The sequence below is a fragment of the Ursus maritimus genome, unplaced genomic scaffold (genome assembly GCF_017311325.1).
Source record: "Ursus maritimus isolate PB19 unplaced genomic scaffold, ASM1731132v1 scaffold_19, whole genome shotgun sequence".
Taxonomy (NCBI): Eukaryota; Metazoa; Chordata; class Mammalia; order Carnivora; family Ursidae; genus Ursus; species Ursus maritimus.
The window spans coordinates 27,783,857-27,800,941 of record NW_024424341.1 but is presented as its reverse complement, the minus strand read 5'-3'; the positions used below and the strand labels follow the sequence as shown (position 1 = coordinate 27,800,941).

Genomic DNA, 17,085 nt, shown 5'->3' with positions numbered 1-17,085 from the left:
CGTCTCTGACCTAGGACATGAACTCCTCCAGCTCCTCCTGCGGTTTCTCTCCAGGAGCATCCACCTGGGCGACTCTGGCATGCCCTCTTACTGTTTGATGAACGCAACCCCGACCACTTGGAAAAGGGATCGCTAGCCTCTGCCACCTTGTAAACACTCCCAGAACCCCCCAACCTGGTGCTCTGAGAGGCCTGAGGCCAGTGGCGGTGGGGTGGCTGGTGTCCACACTGCCAGTGGGATGGGATTCCGAGGCGAGGCACCCCTCTGTCGCCAAGTCTCTCTGGGCCTGATCTCTCCTGGTGGCCTCCCGTGGAGGTGGGGGGCAGCGGTCCCCAGCCCGGCACTCACTCGGTCTGGAGCAGCTCGGGGTTGGGCACGCACTGCAGCCGGTGTGACAGGAGCTGGAAGGCACTGCTCTGGGGCAGCAGCATGAGCAGGCCGTAGAGGGCCTTGATCAGGTAGGGGTTGTTCTTCACGTCCAGGAGCTGCAGGCGCAGATCTGTGGCAGGGCAGAGGGCAGCGGTCAGGCACTGCTCTGGGCTGCCCCCCGGCCTGCTCGGGAGAGGCCAGCCAGGTGGCAGGGCCGCCTCCACAGCCAGACACGCCTGCCCCCTCCTCTGGTAGCGCCTCAGCCATCCCTGGGATGTCATCCCTCTTTCTTCCTGCCCGCCCACCTGCCCATAGGTCCCGAGAGTGCCCTCGGCCTGACGACCCCCAAGGGGCTGCTGGGCCTCGGTCCTGAGAACCTACACTCCCCGCAGCCTGGTAACGAGGGGCTAGGGGCCTGGAGTGTAACAGATTCCCCGGTCTGCTCTGCACGTGCCAGCACAACAGAGCTATAAATAGGGTGAGCGGGAGAGAAAGACCGGATTAGGGTAGCTTTAAGGGCGGGTGGGATGGAAAACCGCTTGTGTGTATGGCTAGACACACACCAAGCTCGGCGTGTCTGGCAGGTGCTTTTGGAAAGCCACCTCAGATACCATCCCTGTCAGAACCCTACTGCATGGCAGAGGCACCCCTGGTCCTGCCCAGTACCTGTCCCAATTCAACAGTCCCACGCTTCCCTCCTCCGAGCCCCTCCGGGAGAATAACTGGCTCCTGCCTACTTGTGTCTAAGGCCCAGTCCCGGGCATCCTTTGTGGAGAATGTGCCACAAATGTCCAGAAAGGCCATGTGACCCCAGCAGCAGCAGCTGTGTGGAGGTCTGGGCTGCTGCTGGAGCCAGAGCAGTCAGGCCTTGCTGCCCCCTGCCCCCCAAGCCCTCTTCTTGCCCCAGGGAGCAGGGCCACCAGTGGAGACCTAAATTGTCATCCCTGGGCCTGGCCACTCCAGCAGGAATGTGGGCCTGTTCCAGTCCAGTCCCCACTTGGGGCCCTGATAAAGCTGGGGCTGTGGGGCCAAGCCTGTTCCCAAGGGGGCCAGGCAAGCCAGGAGTGGGTTGGGCGCTGAGCAGGACCAGGGTGAATCTGCTCACCCCCACAAAGCCCTGGGCCTGCGGAGCAGGCGCTTGTGGCTTCTCCAGGGTCAGGCTGGACCTGACCTCAGCAGACTGTGTGCCTGGCTGCCCCAGGAGGCCCATGGGGAAGTGAGATGTCAGGCCAGGGGACCACTTGGGACAGGCTTTGATGCGCTCTCCTGGGAACAGGGTCTCCCTCCTGCGCCTCTGCCACCTGGTGCCTGGCTGCGTGGAGCAGCTCAGGTGGGTCAGAGGCGCTACCAGACAGCAGGAAGCCGGGGCGACCAGCGGGGCAGGAAGGCCACCCGCAGGCTGCCTCCCTGCTTCCCTACCTTACTGTAAGCGTGGGAGTTTTATTCAGAGAGCTGCCTGCCCTGGAGGGCAAGTGCTGGAGGTGCTGAGGCGCCCCAGCCGGCGGCCAGTTCTGCACATTCAGCCCGGATGTTAGATCAGGCAGCTCCTGCCCAGCCGCTCCCGGCAAGCGCCAACTCTGCTTTGCAGAGACAGCAGGGTGTGGCCGCCGGCACAGAGAAGCCCTTGCAGGTGGGCCCAAGGGGCCCCGCAGCTTCTGAGAGCCTGGGCAGAGCGCAGTGTGCTTGCAGGGGTGGCTGGGAACAGCTCTGGGCCGGCTGCCCCACCAGCCCCCCGACAGTGCCGCTCTGGTCCCCCTGCCCCTGGCAGGGATGTTATGAGCCTTCGGGTGGGTTTTGCCACCCATTGGCCTGGGTCCACGAGACCCACTTTCAGGCGCTCGCCCTCATACCACCCGTTCCGGTCCTGCTGGACTGGACTCCTCGGCCCTGTCATCCCCAGTCTTCCGTTCTTGCTGTTTTGGAAACACCCCTGGGGGAGTGCTCTGCCCACCCCCCACCCAGGCAGAGGGCCTGAGGCGGCCGCGGAAGCAGGGCTCTTACATGTGAAGATGGGGCACTCAATCAGCTGCACCAGCTTGTCTACCTCCGTGAGGAAATCCACCGTGACCTCCAGGTCGCCGCTGGGTGGCTGGTCAAGGAAAGTCTGACCCCTGGGCCGGGACAGCCCATCTCTGTGAGGGGCCTCTGTTGGGATGGGGGCAACTGGGGAGCTGGGGCCCAGGGGCTGGGAACACATGCTCTTCACACCTGGGCCCTGGTTTCAAAAGCAGAAGCCGCTCCATCCTAAGCACGAAGGTACACAAAGGACATCAGTCTCTGCCTCTTCACCGCTCTGTCCCTCTAAATGAACAATGGTGCAGCTGTCCCCCTGCCTGGGCACTCTGGTTCTGCTCCGGGGCTCTCTCCTCTGTGACCTCCAGGCTGGAAGGGGGCAAGGAGCCGCTGAGCAGGGAAGGTCCCGGTTCCCGCCCGGGTGGATGCCTGTCAGCAGGGCCAAGGTCAGGGCTGCGGCAAGCGTGTGGCCCGCAGTCTCTGGGCCACCCCAACGGCCGAGAAAAGCAAATCTTGGGTGAGGAAGGAGAGCAGGCACCCTCAGGGAGTAAGGCAAGGCCACACCGACCCTCAGTAGAGGAACCTTAGGGCCCTTCTCTCCTTAGGTCACATTAGGAAAGGAGGCCCACTTTTTGTCCTAAGTAGCTCTTTGATCCAGGGCCACATGCTAGGCATTCACAGAGGAAGCTGGTTTGCTTCGGTGTTTTAAGAACTGGGACCAATCTGCCCACGGATGCCTTTCACAGGCCTTTAGGTGCGCTGCAGGTCTTCTCTCTGGCTGAGGCCGCTCACCCGGCCTGCTTCTCCCTTCTCCCTTCCGTGTCATTGCCAACCTGGGCTCCCTCTGGCTCTGTGGCCCCAGAGGCTCCCTGGGCTCACCAGCAACGCTGCAGACACCAGAGCTCAAGCCTGCAGGCCTCATCTAGGTCCACCCATTGCAGTCCCTAGGTCTTCCCGATTCCCGGGCCTCTCTCTGCCCCCCTCCCCCCCCAGGCGCCCTCACCTAGATGGCCCCATCAGCACCCCTGAGCCTCGATCCATGGCTTACAAGGTTCCACCAAAGGCAGCTCCACGCCACAAGGCCTAGATGACCCTGTCTGCTGCCAACAGCAAGCTCTCCAAAACACCCCTCTTGGCACCCTCCAAGGTCCTGATGGCACGAGGCCTGGAGGCAGAGCATGGGACGGGGCAGGACCGTGGCAGTTGGTCCCGCCACCTGGGCAGAAAGAGAGCACCTGGCCCCCGCCCATCCCTCAGCGGCTGGACGGAAAGGGCAGCGAGAGTGAAGGATACAACTTCTGGATGAGGTCGTAGGCGTGCCGGTAGTTCTGCGTGAGGAAGCACAGGGAGACTGTTGTGACCGGGTTGTGGCACCAGGAGCGGTACAGGCAGCAGAAGAGGTTCTGGCTCTCCTGCGGGGGAAGAGGTGTGAGCCGCTGACAGAGCCCCCACTCCTTCCCACCCGGGGTCCACGCAGGGCCTGAGATCCAGGGGCCCTTGCGCAGGGCGGGGGAGCCAGCTCAGCGCCCAGGGCTGTGTTTGGCAGCGCAGCTGGGAACAAGCTGTCACAAAGGAAACGCTGACGGCTCCTCCTCAGACCCTGTCATTACTCCCGGTCCCACAGAGCCACGTGGTGGTGGCTGTGAGGGCCTGGTCAGGCGTGAGCCTGTCCTCTGTGCTGGCATTTCTGCCCTCGGCAAAGAACACTAATTGGCCTCTCCAGAACTCTGTGGTCCTGGAGCCCGTGGGGCTGGGAGGGTTGTGATGCGAGGGCGCGGCTCTGGGCAGGGAGGAGGCTTCCTCAGGGCTTGGGCTCTTCCTGGCAGCATCCTGTCTCATCCTCAGATGCCACATCTCCTCCCTCCTCTGTAGCCCACCTGGTACTCAGGAACCCGCCCAGGAGCTGAACCCACGCCCAGGGAGCCCCTGCCCTCAGGAAAATTCTCAAGTCCTCTGAGAATGTCTGCAAAGAACCACAGGAAGAAGGCAGAGGTGTGGCCTGGATCATTCTGAGCTGCCTGGCCCCAGATGCCCTAAAGTAGGCCTGGATGTCCTTGAGACTCCCTGAGAGGGAGCAGAGGCAGGGTCTGAGCTGGGGAGGAGCGTGGGGGGTGACAACAACAGCCCACATTGGGGAATGAAACCGCTGGAGCCACCAGCAAACCCAGAGTGGCAGCCACCTCCAGAGGCCCTCGGAAGCTCGGCCCCTGCCCCTGGGCCAAGCAAGGCCCGTGACCGGTGTCCCCCAGACCAAGATGGCAGAACGGTGAGCACCTCCCTGCTCTCTCTGACCAGCCCCGCTGGGTCCTAAGCCAAAGCCTGGGCCAGGCAGCACTGTGACACCCTGGCTTAGATTAGGGGGCCTTGTGAGACAGAGGTGTTCAACTGTTTGAGAGAAGGGCCAGGGCTGAGGAGGAGGGTAGGGAGAGCAACAATCCCTGATGTCTGGCAACGTTATAATCCAGAAACCTGACTCACACAGGGTGGCACGGCCCAGCAGGCGTGAGCCACTGGGTCCCAGAAGCCAATCCGTGTGGGGTAGGGGGTGTGGTGTCAACAAGCGAAAAATACATGGTGTTAGCGGGTCAGGGAGGGCATGTGGACCCTGGAGGAGAGTCCAAAGCCTTCCGTGGGCAGAGATCTCTGCAGCGGGCGGCTCCGAGGACCTGGCTCTGACTTATTGCCATGGGTGGCACTGAGCAGCAAGCCAGGGGAATCTGCAGTTTACACCGGACCTGGAGATCTCAGATTTCATCCCATCTGCCCCGGGAGCCTCCTGGGGCGAGGAGCGGCCTAGAGCGGCTGTGCGCCCATGTGCACGTGGGACCAAACCTGGGGCCCGAGCCCGTGGACCCCGAGTACCAGAGTCTTCAGGTCCTTGAGCTGGTTCCTCAGCTGGAAGAGCTCTGTGGAGGTGAGCAGGATGGTGTTGAGGGTGTGGACCATGGTTGAGGCGAACTTGAGGTCCTCCTCTCGGAGCAGGATGTCTGCCATCGAGTGAAAGATGTTCTCTGCGTTCAGCAGGAGGCAGAGCTGCCTGGAAAACAGGCCGAGGGGAGGTTACAAAAACCTCTGGGCTTAACGTAGGAAGCCTCTCTGTGGTCTTGCAGCACCCTGATGAAACCTGCTCTTTCCTGGGTTTGGCCTGGGACCCCGGCTCTCAGGCTTGAGGGGGATGGTGCAGTGCTGTGCACAGTGGGCCTGGCTCCATGCCTCCCAGCACTGCTCACTCTGGCCCAGCACCTCTGGAGCCCCACAGGCTGGACTGACCTCCCTCCCCTGCCCCAGGCCCCCAAAGGGAATTCTGAGAGAAACAGTGGGCCTCTGCCTACCACTGTGGCCACAAAAGCCCCGAGTTTATCTTCCTGACCTCCCAAGTGCCACAGCGACGCTTCCCACGTGCTGAGGTACTCCCTACCCCTTCCCGCCTTTACTTTTTTGGATAGAGATGATCTTCATGTGACAAATAACACACGCACTGGTCATCGATGTACTGCCCCCTGCCCACTTCCCTGGGCTCAGGAGCCTGTGTTGTTCCCACCTGTGACCTCCCTGGAGTGCAGGGTTCTTGTGGGATGGACGGCCCCTATGACAACCCTGAACTTTATCCTTGCTGTTCACATAATGAAACTCTGGTGCAGGGAGGCAAAGTGACTTGACCAAGGTCCTAGGATGAGTTAGGGACACTTCTTCCCATCATCTCCCCTCTAAGCGTCCTACAGCGATAAGGCTTAGGTTTTGTGGAAAGGAGTCTCCATTCTATAAAAAGCAAAACAGGAAATTCAGAGAATGGAGAAAAGCAGATTTTCCAGGGTCCCTGGGCCAAGATGACATCAACAGTGAGAGGCAGGTCTCAGGGACAGGCTCAGAGAAAGCCTGTTGACCTCCCTCCTTTGCCATGGTGCCCACGGAGGCCTGGCCTTTAGGGGACAAGTGGGCCTTCCTGTTGGGAGTATAGGGATCCCAAGGCGCCTGCAAACTGAGGGGGCCATCCAAGGAGCGGGCAGGTGGGGCCTGGAGGCCGGGGCTGTGGCCACCGAGCTGCTGACTGTGGCATCCAGCTCTGCCACCGCCCTGTCTCCCACCTGGGGTGCGGGTCTGTCTGCCTGACTCCTCGTCTCTGCTCCTGTGAAGTATACAGACTCGGACTTGGGCTTCTGGGGACAAAGGTCTGTGGCCTCAAGGTCTAGTGTGCCGGACAACATGAACCACATTTGGAGCCAAGATGCGGGACACATAGCCATCCCAGGTCACTGAACTCAAACTAAACTCTGCATTTATCAGGGTCTGGTTTCCTGCTTCCCTCTGAATACCAGCCATGTCTTGGGGCCAGACAGCAGAAGATTCTTCCCCACCCCCGGCTCCAGAAAAATCCCAGAGCATTTGGTAATAGAGAGGCCAAACCACGAAGTGCAAACAGTGGGCAGGCCGTCTCCAGCCCAGGCCCAGCTGGAACCAGCAGCCTTGGGCAAGAATGCAGAGAGAGGTGGAAACGAGGCTGTTGGGGTGGGGTGGGGCGGGGGGGGGGGAGCTGGACGGTGGTGTGGGATGGGCTCTGCCACTGGCTTGGTGGTGCCCCTGCTCATGTGTGCATCCAGAGCCTGGTACTTCTGACCAGCTGTGTGACCGCAGTGTCTCTGTGCCACAATTTCTTCACCTCCTAATTGGGGGTAATACTTCCCTGCACGATGGGGCTACTCAGAGGAGAACTGCCACGACTAGGAGCAACTCATGTGAGGGCGCACAGTATATGGCTAATGGGACCCTACTGGAGTACCCCGCAGGTACCATGGGTGGGGGTGACAGCCGGCTCATAGGAGGAAGCTTGGCTGTAGAGCACAGACAGTACTTTCTGTCCCCTCTTGGGCCTCCCATCCCCGGATGAGCCCTGTCTCCAGGGCCGTGGGATAGATATGTTCCAGAAGGGCAGGCCAGGGAGGAAGGGGAGCATTCTGACAAATGGTCACAAATGCCCGTCGCCTGCAGCTGCTGCCGTCTCCATGACAGAGGCCAACAGCTGAGGCTCTGCCAGGCAGTGCTCTCCAGGGACCATGGGGCACAGGGACCTGTGGCAGCCAGAGGGTGGGGGTGGAACTCTCATGTGAGGACAGCTGGGGCAGTGTGGAGGAGTAAGCAAAGGGGGTGGTGGTGAGGACAGGCGGGTGCCAAGGCCTCCTGGTGTCCCTCAGAACCTGGGAACTACAGAAGGTCAGGGATGGTGGAGTTTCCCAGAAATGCTCCTCTCTCGCCACTAGTGACAGCACCCCGTCCTGGCTTTCCCCTCCCTCAGTGACTGCTCCTCCTCTCCTGGCGGTGGCCCTGCACACGAGTGCGCGCGTGCGCTCTCTCTCTCGTCTGCATCTCTTGGCGGTCGCGCTGGTCCCATGTTTTCAAGGCCATCTCTAGATCGGTGTCCGCTCAACAGGCATTTCAAATTTGGCTGGGCCAGGGCACAACACTCCGGCTCCCTGCCTTCCCATCTCAGGAAGCAGTGTCACCGCCGTGGCCACCCAGCTGCTCTGCCCAAACCAAGGAAGGAGTTGTCCTCGAACCCCTGGCTTCAGTGCACCCACCAGCCCAGCAAGTGCTGGCCATCTCTTCTGGTCAATGCCAAGCCATCTCCTCACTGGTCTCCCTGCTGCTTCTCTCACCCCTACAATCTGCCCACCGGGGCAAGCCCTGAAAAGTGCTAATCAGAGCATGCCACTCCCCAGTGGTTTCCCACAGGATCCCAACAAACCCCAGCTCCTCACCATGCCTTTAGGATCTCGCATCTTCTGGCCACTTCTCTCCAACCTCAGCTCTTAGGATTCCTCCTTCACTCACCACATGCTGGCCCTTGGGGCTTTTTTTCTGTTCCTGACCTCTGCCCTGGCCTGGAAAGCTCTGCTGAGGGACCTGCACGTAGCTGGCCCCCTCTGGCCATGGAGATGTGAGCTCCAACCACAGGCCTGGGGAGGCCTCTGTCCCATGCAGCCCTTTCTAAAGTCCTGTGTTTTTCTCAGCATTTCTCACTACCTGATCACCTGGGTGACAGACTTGTCTATTGGCTCCCGGCGAACTCCCTCCAGAACGGGAGCTGCAGGGCCCTGCCTGTGACGCTTGTGAGGAGGGCCTGGCACGGAGCAGCTGCTCAGTAGCCAGTGCTGAACGTCACCACGTGGAGGACCTGGGCAGAGGCGCAGAGATAGGCCTGCGCCCCGCTCCGGCACACCCCTTTTGTTCATCCTGGAAAGGTCCCGGCCTGCTGGGCAAGGCTGTCCACAGACAGCGGCTTCCCAGATGTTACGTTTCCACCCGCGTCACCCAGGGCCTGGCTGACCTGTCTAGGGGACGCAGGGAGGCTGGCTCAGCTCAGGAGACCCCTGAACGCGTGCTGTCAGGACACAGTAACGACACGATGCACCGAGGAGCCACCCCCAAGCTCCACTAACTAAACCACCAGAAAAGAGGGGAAGGGAGAGAAGCCAGAAGGGCCCCCCAGAGAGGAGTGTCGGTAGGGGGCACACTCTCCAGCTAACCTCAAGTCCCACTGTGCACTGGATGTTTGCTTCAGCAGGGCGGTCTCCCCTGCCCCAGGAGGCTGCCAGGCAGAGCCTGGAGGGGCTGTTCTGGGCCCCCCTCCTGCGGCCGGGTCACCCTCGGGGGCAGGGGCTGTACCTCATCTGCCCTTACCCAGCCTCCCCCATCCCGTCCCAAGGTCAGCTGAGGTTTGGGGAGAAGGAAAACAATTCCCAGACTGAGGGGTCATGAAGCCTCCAGAAGGCAGGAACAATGAAGTATTAGCTAGCTCACTGGGAGCTCTTACGAGACGCCAGGCACTGTGCTGAGGGGGTTACACGGGCCTCCGCGGGATGGGCAAGGGGTGACAGAAAGAACAGCAGCTCACGTCTCTGTGGGCTCACTGGGTCCTGGGCATTTCAGAGGGAAGGGGAAGGTGAATCTGGGTAGGTCAGCAGGGCCGTAGCCTGGAGGGCTCTGAGTACCTGACCAGGAGACTGATTCTTCTTCCTGAGTAAGAAGGTGGGCGGTGGAGGGAGAGGGAGGCACCCACTTTTCACTTTAACCGTGGGCCTGTGAAACGGCCCGCACAGGTGGTCTCCGAGCCTCCAGAGGCCCAGCCCCAGGGTCTTCCCGGGGCATTCTGCTGAGTCCTCACACCATTCGGGGCAGGGGGTATGGCTGTCATTCCACACGGAGACGAGCACGCTGCCAGGCACACAGCTGATCTGGGGAGGGAGGACCCAGACCCAGAAGAGCCCATTTCCAGAACCTGAGTTCCTGCTCCCACTCTGCCTCCCCCGTGCCCGTCGGCGCCCAGCAGGGGCCTGGCAGATGGCTGCGTCGCAGGGCTGCTGCGTCATCACTTCTGCTGAGCCCCAGCCCTGCCTGGGCTGCCTGCCTGGCTCTCAGGCATAGCATCAGTAATGAACACAGCTTGCAAGCATCAAACATTTGCCCGTAGTTTTTAATAACCACATTAAAGTACTATTCATCACGAGACAATGGCTTGGAGAATGCTTGGGGACAAGGCAGAAAGGTGAGGCAGGAGGAAACCTACAGGGGGTCTGGGAGGGCACAGCCTGCAGGCGCACCTCAGGGCTGGAGGGCAGGGGTCCTGATGCATGTGCCCTGAGGTGGCCTCTGGGATGCAGCCACTCACCATCACAGGCCAGAGCACCCTGTGGATGTGCTCTGCCACCCCCTCCTCCAGCCTCCTGCTGCTTCCCTGCACAGCTGGTCCCTGCTTTGGGGTCTGGGTTCATGCTGGGGAGGGAGCAGTTCTCTTTGGTCCCTCTCAGGGGAGCACCCTGCCTCCAGCCTGACCCAAGAGAGGGATCCCCACTTTCCCTAATGAACTGAGAGGACATTGCCTCACCACAGAGGTGCCTTCTTTGGGGGTAACTTCAAAAGGCCAAGGTCTACAGTAGGGCCAGGGGAAGGCACCCTGGAGCAGGGCCCACCTGGAAATGGCCATATCACACTTGCCAGGCTGGTGTGAGCTTTGTGTCACTGTCCCTTCAACCACTCACACTGGCTAAGCATCCTCATACACCAGACTCCAACCCTGAATGGCCACTGCCCTCAGTGGTGGCCCACAGTGGAAGATGCTCTCCTGAGTCCCTGTCTGGCATCTACCCACAGTCCCTGCTTCAGGTGACATGTGGGCCAGAGCAGGCAGGAGGAGGAAGGTATCAAGCAGCCTTGCAGGTGGCTCGAGACGGGCCAGGCATGCCCTGGGGCCACATGGCCAAGGCTGGATGGGAGAATCCTGCAGTTGCTGCCTGCTGCAGGGGACATGGGCACGGGCACAGGCCGGCCCCCACTAGTCCGACAGGGAGCCTGGCACTGTCCTTCACCCTATCCTAGCAGTGGGAAAGGGGCCACATGCTGCTCTTCCTCTAGGGACCTGGACAAGTCACCAGCTCAGGCCAGGTCAAGACTTGGTTTGGAGGGTAAGACCTGCCCAGCGGCTTTATGCCCCTTCCCCCATGAGGGCCACGTGCAAAGCAGGAAAGAAGAGGCCATCACTGCCGAGTGTGTGAGGTGGGGGCCGCTTCTGCTTCTGGATGCCTCTCTTCAACTGGCCAGTCCCATTCCCCACCAAGAGCCTGGGCAGGGCATGAAGGATAGGGTTCAGCATTGAGGAAGCCTATTTTGGTAGTGGGAGTGGTAAAAAGAGGAGGGTGAGCAGTTCCTTTCAGGACACATGAACCCCAGGGCCTAGGGGAAGGTCATGGCTGGCCCAGAGGAGGGGGGCAGCTGGACACTGGGCTCCTTCCCAGGGCCAGGCCTGTTTGCAGGAGCAGGGGCCCCATACCAGGGCATGGGCCCTGGAGGGCAGAATCCCCAGCATGGACACATACCTTTCTCGGGGAGGAAGCACTCTGGCTCCCTGCCATGCTGTGCTCTGGGGAATCCGGACGCTGCCATGTGGCTTTGGGGAAGATGTAACACTTCTTCCCATGACCCCACTTCCCTGTGTCCTCTGAAAACAAGACCAGCGAAGCTGCCAAGGTCAGAAACTGCCCCTCTCGCCCCCACCAGCCCCTTCACTGTCAGCCGATCCTTCCCAGGTCCCTGGGCCATTTGAAGACGCTCATGCTGGTTCCCTCCTGGGGCTCTGCTCCAGCTCCCATCCCCAAGTAAGGGCATGCTGATGCCCCCACTATCCCCGCCCCGACTGTTCTGACAAGGAGCCCAGAGCTGAGGGCTGGCGGGGGAAGTGAAGTGAGCTAATCTACACTCGCTGGGGGGTGCCGCCCTCCACTTCCCTACCCTCTCCCCTTCCACAAGCCTGGCTTTTTAAAGAGAGACGAAAGGCAGAAGCAGATGGTGTGTCTGGCCCTTGGAGGGGTGTCTGGGGTGAGTGCTCAGCCTGGAGGGCCCAGAAGCGCCTCCCTCATGAGGTGGCCCAGCAGCGTTGGCTTTTAGGCCCTGGGGGGCAGAGCCTGCCCTGCTGGCGACTCGGCCCAAGGCTACTGGACAGGGATGTGGTAAGGGCCCCAGACAGATTCAAGGAAAGTTTAAGAGAGATGGAGGCCTTTCTCATTCTTAACTGTGCCAAGCTGACAGGAAGGCCACCAGCACAGGACACAGGACAGCCGGCCCGGTGCGGAGAGACTCTGTACAACGGCATACTTGAGTGGAGGGAGACGCCAGTGTTGAGAGACAAGCTGGAGAACCCACCTCTCACTGCCGGCCTCCCCCAGTCGCTATCCCTGCTCCCGTCCTGCTTCCACGCTCTTGCCTCTCGGGGCCAACCGCCCCGCGATGAACAGAGAGGTCACAATTAGCCTTCAGGGAGTGCACCCCGGCTCTTTAACGCCCCCCATCTCCCATGCCACCAAGGGGACAAGGCCTCCAGGGCTGTCCAGACCCAGAGGAACCGAGCCGTGAGCGTCACACGGGAGATGGGCCACATGGTTGATCCCATCCGGCACCTCCTGCGGGCCGAGCCCAGTAAACGGCTTTCCAGAGACACATAGGAAGGTCTGCCTGCGGCTCCCAAACCGCCCGCCCATGCTGCCCTGCCCCACCTCCACTTCCACGCTCGGGCGTCAGGGCCCCCTGGCAGCCCCGGGTCCTGCCCAGGCAGGTGTGGGCTGTGTTCGACCTGGTTTGCGGCTCGGCTCTCTGGTGGGTGGCCTGGGGAGGGGATGGCCAGCTCTGGGGTGGAGAATACCATTCAGCTGGGGTCTGCAGGGCGCCGGGGCAGGCAGGCTTGGTTCTAGCTCTCTTGCTGAGGCTAGAACTGGATGCTGCCCTTGAGGAAAGCTCCAGGTGGGGTGGGCCCCACGGCCCTCTGTAAGGTGGCTTCAGGGCCAGGCCCACGGGGGCAAGGAACAAGTTTCAGGCACCTCTGATGCAGGTGTCCTTGGTGGCAGGGCCAAGTCATTTCTGCTCAGAGCCCTCCCCTCTCCCTCTGGCTGGGCCCCCTTCCTTCATCTCCATCCCTAGTGCCTGCGTACTGACCGGCCAACACCACGCACAGAGGTATAGGCCCTCACTTCTCTACTTGGCCACTGGCTGGAGTCCATATCCCCTCAGTGGTCTAAGGCCAAGGGGACATGGGCTGTCCTGGCAGATGCCTGGAGTCTCACAACTGTAACTCCCAAGTGCAGCCTGACGTCAAGTATAGAAAACACAGGGGCCCACAGCCACTGCCACCATTCCCACTGGAAAGGGCCCTCCAGCCTTGGCCTTGGCCCTGCCCCTGTCCAACAGCTGGGATCCTTTAGGAATTTAAAGAGAAGGCAGCCTTCAGGTCAGGGTAACATTAGAACGGGGAGGGAGGAGAGGCCTCCCATGTGAAGTTCAGAAAGCTCCAGAGCTTCACTGCCCCCACTTCTCCCCGTCCCACCCCGCCCCACACTCCTCTTCCCTTCCAGCTCCCTGCTTCCGAAGTATGAAAACTGTAAATCTGTTTTATTTATTTCAATCAATCCTCAGCAGTGTGCCCCTCAGGGCAGAGGCAGCCATGGTAACCCTGCCAACTCATGCCTTAAAAATTCATCGTGTTTAATGCAGTCGATGTGTCTGATACGTTTAAAAGTTTCTTTGGGGGGAGTGGAGGGGGCGGGAAGAGGCACGAGGACTTGTTTTTCTGGGTCTTGCCGGGAGACGGTGGAAAAGGATGGAGGGAGGGGCACAGCATGATGGGGAAGAGGAAGAAAAGGATCCTTTATCTACTTGGCTCTCTGTTCCTCTATTAAAGAGCAGCACGGCTCCGGGGGCCACAGACACCTGGGCAGGGCTCATCTGGAGACCTCCAGCGAAGGCCTCATCTGGATGGGAGTGGCTAAGAAAACCAAATGGTCTCAGCTGCCTTGGGGTGAGCCAACCCCTCTCCAGGTTTGGGGCTGTCTCTAGGGACCAAGATGAGAGCGGCACAGCCAGGAGAAGTGACTCCCCACTTCATACACTGCCAGGTGGTCAGGTGGCTCTCTCTGCCATGTAAGGGGGGGCACCACCTGCTCCTCAGGACAGAAGCTGTCTCCTGCACTGGGCCCAGCTAATAGACTCGGCCCCATTTTCCTTGTGCTCTTATCAATCTGGCCAAGACCGTTTCCCACTGTCCATCTGTAGGGACCTCTGCAGCCCCCTTCAGGCCTCTGTTCAAGCTGTCCCCATCCAGGACCCCTGGGAGGGCCTTCGACCCCTCTCCTGCCTCACCCTTGCTAGTTCCGCACAATCTCCTTCCTCAAGCTCTGCGTGGTCCCCCACCTCCCGAGCTTCACCTCCCAACATTCACTTGGGGGGTGTCTCCTTTCTGAAGCTATGCTTCCCAAGGCAGAATGTGTCTGAAACCCCACTAGCCTGGCCCGGATGGATACTTATGGAAGAGAAGATGAACTGCCAGGAGGGGCAAGGTGGCCTGGATTACTTCAGCTGTGGAGCCTGGCTTGCGTGAGCAACTGCAAGGGACTCGGGCGATTGAACACTGCATGGGCGGTTTTTGTGAAGAGTCTAGTTCTGGCTGAAGCACTTTCAGACTATGCCAGGAAAGGCCTCTGAGGGGACTCAGCAGGTGTCTGACTTACAAACAAGGTCCAGGTTTGTGTCCCAGAAAAGACTCCACCTTCTAACTCACATGGTAGAGACACCCCAGAATATGGCTGGATGCAGGTCAGATGGCAGGGGCGGGATCCCCGTGCTGGCAGTGCCTGGAACACCAGAAGACGTGCAGGGAAGACCCTGGGGGCCGGGCTGAGTTGTGCCGGCGCTGGAGGAAAAGGCGCTATTGGGAGGTGGTATGAGCTGGAGGCCACCCCTCCAGGCCTTGAATCCTCGGTAGGGAAGCCCAAAGCTCCTGAGCATTTCATCTTTTCAACACTCAGAGCAAATGAAAACAAAGGGAAGGCTCACTGAAGGAAACCCTGTTGTCTCCAGGACAATGGTTCCAAGAGCCGCTGACACACGGCAAGCCCTCAAGAACAGCCGGGTCCCTGTCACGGAGGTTCCTGCCCTGTAACCACCACACACAGCACGTCTGTGAGCGCTTTCTCCACCTGAGGCATGTCGCGTACCTTGAATCCCTTTAACGTGGGACAGGTGTTATTAAGCCGCCCCTCTTAGCAGAGAATGAAAGCGAAGCACACACGACAGCCTTCCAAGGCTCTGTCTGGTGGCCCATCCCAGCCCCCATGCTCTGAGCTGCTGCCAGGCCACACACCCAGCCCGTGGGTTTCACAGCCCAGCTGGCACAGGGGCTCAGAGGTGGTCTTTCTGGAAGGCAGATGGTTTGGGGATACCTTGGCTGCAGATATCACTGGGCTCTCTGATGGACCGAAGCCCAAGTTTCTCCAGAACCTTCCTGTGGCTCTGGGGAAGTTCATCTGCAAACCAGCTCCTTCTACCTGAGCCTCACTCGGGGGCTGCCTCTGTGGGTGGCAGGCAATGACCACACTGGCCACACCTGGCCAGGACAGTGCTGACCGCTGCTGATGCTTAGTTCTGATGGCTTTTTCTCCTAGTGGTCTGGTGGGAGGCAGAGTCCAGGCACTGTACCCACAGCTCTGCTACAGCCAGAACCTTTAACTCAGATCTGGTTGGGACAGGGGTGTGGGGGAGATGACTCTGCAGGTTACTCCATCAGCAGCTTCCCAGAAACCCTTGCTAGGAGCCCTGGCTCCTGAGTGCAGGTCCCAGGCCAGCTGGTGCCTGAGGTCTGAGGGGGGAGAAGGGACTTCAATACAATGACCGCTGGGGCTCTGAATGCAGGCCCACACTGCCAGGGAACCAGCAGCTCTGAGCCTCTCATGTCTGGGAGTCCCTGGGTTAACCAGTAAAGAATCACGGATGGAGACTTTCTCTCCTTTTGAAGCCCTCTGAGCTCTCACCCGTCCAAACAGGATTTCCTCCCAAGCACGTGCGTAGCTGCCCTGCCCGCGAAGCGGCCACACACTGCCCTAATGCCAACACACACAGCCTGGCAAACTGTTTTCAGGCCCCAGATGTGCCTGCCCATCCATGCCCCTGCCAACTTCTAGCCAGGTGCATGGAGGTCCTCAGGGATCCTGGGCTCACGGGACAGAGGACCAAACTGAAGCCAAGCACTGGTCCAAGGCCACACTGCCAGGCCCACTGTGGAGCAGAGTCCCTGACCCAGAGTTCCTGTCCCATTCTGCCAGACAGTCCCCTGAGGTGCTGTCACCTGCAGAACAGACCTCTCTTCCCTGGCGAAGCCCTTTTTTACACCTGACAGCTACAAATCCTTAAAGGACTCAAATGTCCAGCGCAGGGCCACCCATTCACCCCATGGCTTGTGACACATCCACGGGCAGAAGTAGACAGGTAGAGACGTAGCCAGCCTTAGGATGGGTAAGGGAATGCGCACCCCCTCATCTCTGCCATTTCCGCTTCAAACTACAGGGGTGACCTGAGAAACAAGGCAGGCAAGTAACACAAGTGCCAGGAGCCAGAGGAGCCCACCCAGGGCTGCTGCATTGTACTGGGAATGGCCTGGGGACACCCGTTGTCCCAAATGTCTTTCCGTTACCAAGACGCTCTGTTCAGATCTTCTACTGCTTCATCCCATTATTCCCAAACCAGTCGTTTGTTCCAGGCCAAGGGATTACTCCCCACTGCTGCTGTTACGACCATAAACTTTTCCAGACGGTGAGCATCTCCCTTCTGCCATGCTTGGCACTGAGCCCAGACACTGAGGTCTCCCTGCAACTCTGCCCCTCTCACCTCAAAGCCATGCCCCTGACCTGAGCCCAGCAGCCTGCTGTTCACATAGTCACTGCAGTGACGCCAGAATGCCTCACCCCCTCAAACTCTTCATCCAAATGGGCTGTCTGTCCTTGTGGTCGTGGGTCCTGGTTAAGCACAGCAACGCACCTCTACCTCACGTTCCCTTGGTGACTTTCCTCTAAGGGATTTAACGCGCCCTGAATGGCTTCAGGGGCTGCCATTTTGCTTGCTGATGGCAGCCTCAGGTCTCGGTCCTGCCCTCCCCCACCTCTCAGCGGGGAGCCACCACCCCTTCAGTGTCCTAGTCCACCCACAAGGTCATGCAATTACCATTCCGAACCAGGAAGGCCCTCCACGCCAGGAACAGCGCCTTACCATGAGACCCCTGAACCTGGCTCTATGCTGGAGTCACCTGAAGACCAGATGGGACACCAGGCTGTGGGGATCTGTATTCTTCATGGCCTTCACAGCTGCGACTGAGAACCACTGCCCCCAAACTGCCTC

The 17,085-nt window shown here is 60.1% G+C and overlaps 1 protein-coding gene across 1 annotated transcript in view; it reads right to left on the bottom strand.

The window, feature by feature from the left end:
• The window catches only part of VAC14 (VAC14 component of PIKFYVE complex), a 100,432-nt gene that overhangs the window by 4,843 nt on the left and 78,504 nt on the right, over positions 1-17,085 (bottom strand). The window contains exons 15-18 of the mRNA XM_040633559.1: positions 5,245-5,419; positions 3,676-3,794; positions 2,371-2,450; positions 349-499 (exon numbers count right to left, since the gene is read on the bottom strand). Of these exons, the coding sequence (XP_040489493.1) occupies positions 349-499; positions 2,371-2,450; positions 3,676-3,794; positions 5,245-5,419 (525 nt within the window). The remainder of the gene's footprint in view (positions 1-348; positions 500-2,370; positions 2,451-3,675; positions 3,795-5,244; positions 5,420-17,085) is intronic.